Source organism: Sinocyclocheilus anshuiensis, unplaced genomic scaffold, assembly GCF_001515605.1.
Source record: "Sinocyclocheilus anshuiensis isolate Anshui unplaced genomic scaffold, SAMN03320099.WGS_v1.1 scaffold71, whole genome shotgun sequence".
In the NCBI taxonomy this organism is placed as follows: Eukaryota; Metazoa; Chordata; class Actinopteri; order Cypriniformes; family Cyprinidae; genus Sinocyclocheilus; species Sinocyclocheilus anshuiensis.
Window position 1 is genome coordinate 890,968 of NW_015548203.1, and position 2,290 is coordinate 893,257.

General features: G+C 40.3%; 1 protein-coding gene across 1 annotated transcript in view; it reads left to right on the forward strand.

Annotated features, from left to right (window-relative positions):
* Positions 1-2,290, forward strand: part of plxna3 (plexin A3) — a 203,634-nt gene that overhangs the window by 192,419 nt on the left and 8,925 nt on the right. The window contains exons 26-27 of the mRNA XM_016440111.1: positions 461-564; positions 681-777. Coding sequence (XP_016295597.1) covers positions 461-564; positions 681-777 — 201 coding nt within the window. The remainder of the gene's footprint in view (positions 1-460; positions 565-680; positions 778-2,290) is intronic.

Sequence of the window (2,290 nt, forward strand, 5' to 3'; positions counted from 1 at the left end):
TCTGTCTGTCTGTCATTTGTTTGGTCTATCTATCTGTCTGTCTGTCATTTGTTTGGTCTGTCTGTCTGTATGTCTGTCTATCATTTGTTTGGTCTATCTATCTATCTATCTATCTATCTATCTAATTGTTTACCGTTGTGTCTGTCAATCCAATGCACTAGGCTTGACAAACTTTCTTTTTCTATTTGGTTAATATAATTCCACGCCACCTGAGTGACCTTTGTTAAAAAGTCAGTTTTTGACAGTTATTACATTTTGAAGAACGATTATGAAAACGATTTGGTTTTCTTAAGAAAAGCATGCACTTGTGAATTGTGCACAGTGCAAAGACCAGTAAATAGAGTCAGTTTTGACATTATGTTGACTATTAGAGAGAAAGTGCAGAAAACGTTGCATAAATTTTACCTTTGATACTCCAGAAACATCATCCAAGACTATTGTGTTTACTGTTTTTCTCCAGAATGGCGACAGGGTCGACTGACCAGAATCATCCTCCAGGATGAAGACGTCACCACAAAGATCGAGAGCGACTGGAAGAGATTGAACACACTGGCGCACTACCAGGTTAAACAATGTTTCCTGGCAGCTGCTCCGTTATATTATGCAAATTTACAAATGCTTGTCGTGTGCTGTACAAAAATGGAGATGCTTTTTTTTATAGTTCTCATTTTCGATCTTAGGTGACAGATGGGTCTTTGGTGGCCTTGGTTCAGAAGCAAGTATCCGCTTACAACATCGCCAACTCCTTCACGTTCACTCGCTCTCTCAGTCGATACGGTAAGCCTCAGTCTCTCAGATCACTTTACGCCACACAATCCTCGGCTTTAGCCATGTTTGTTTAATATATCATTGATTCTTCCAGCATTTTGTGTCATGCCACATGCAGCATGTTTGGCTCAAATGGGAATCTAAGATCTTTTCACCAGCCATTCAATGAAATAACACACACTGTAGGCTGTGTTTCAAAACCTAGTAAGCTAAACAGCAAATTTGGATATCATAGACATGCTCTCAATGTTTAAGATGTCTGACTAACTGTAAGAGGATCCATTTCAGTCATGATGTTTATTTAGACATCTATACTTGTAGACAGTAAACGCTGATTCGGCTCACTAGGCTTTGAGACACAGCTATTAGAAAGATAATGATTCAAAAACAGTTTCGATGTACAGACTAAGATATGTAAACTGCAATGCACTGTCAAGAAGCAGATTGAAGAACATGCTCATTTGGATTGTACTGTACATAGAGAGCCTGCTGAGGACGTCTAGTAGTCCAGACAGCCTTCGATCCAGGGCTCCCATGATCACACCTGACCAAGAGACGGGCACCAAACTCTGGCACCTGGTGAAGAACCATGAGCACGCAGACCAGCGAGAGGGAGATCGTGGGAGCAAGATGGTGTCTGAGATTTACCTCACACGCTTACTGGCTACCAAGGTACATAAACATCATTCTACACAGGAAACGTATGTTTTTTAATGCAATAAACCACTCAAGGCTGTATGCTACAGTGTTTTACCATGGTTAAAAAATTATTTACTCACCCTAACATCAGCTGTTCAAGGATTGTTACAGGATTTATATTTTTATCACATTTGAAAATATATTCAAATAGAAAACAGTTATTTTAAATTGTAATTGTAATATTACAATATTACTGTTTTTAGCATATTTGTTGTTAAAGGGGTCATTTGATGCTTTTTTAAAGATCATTATTTGGTGTATTTGGTGTAACAGAATTATGTTGACATGCTTTAATGTTCAAAAAACACATTATTTTTCAAATACTGTACATTATTGTAGGTCCTCTATGCCCTGCCTCTCTTAAACGCTTCGTTTTCTACAAAGTCCCTCCTTCCGACAAGCGCAGTCTGCTCTGATTGGCCAGCTGACCCAGTGCATTGTGATTGGCTGAACACCGCAAGCACTCGTCGGAAATGTAACGCCCCTTACCATAATCGCGAGCTTCATCTTTCAAAATAAATGTAAAGACAGTAAATAATGTAATTAGTTTTACCATCAGTTCAAGCCCGAAAGGGAAACAGAGTCATGTGACAGACACAGTGATGAAGCTGGTATGTGTTTGCAGTACACAAGCCACGGTTAAGACAGCTGACTCCACTGTGATGTGACCCTGTCTCTATCTCTCTCTCTCGCTCTCTCTCTCTCTCTCTCTCTCTCTGTCTCTCTCTCTCTCTCTCTCTCTCTCCCTCTCTCACGCGCGCGCACACACACACACACACACACACACACACACACACACACACACACACACACACACACACAC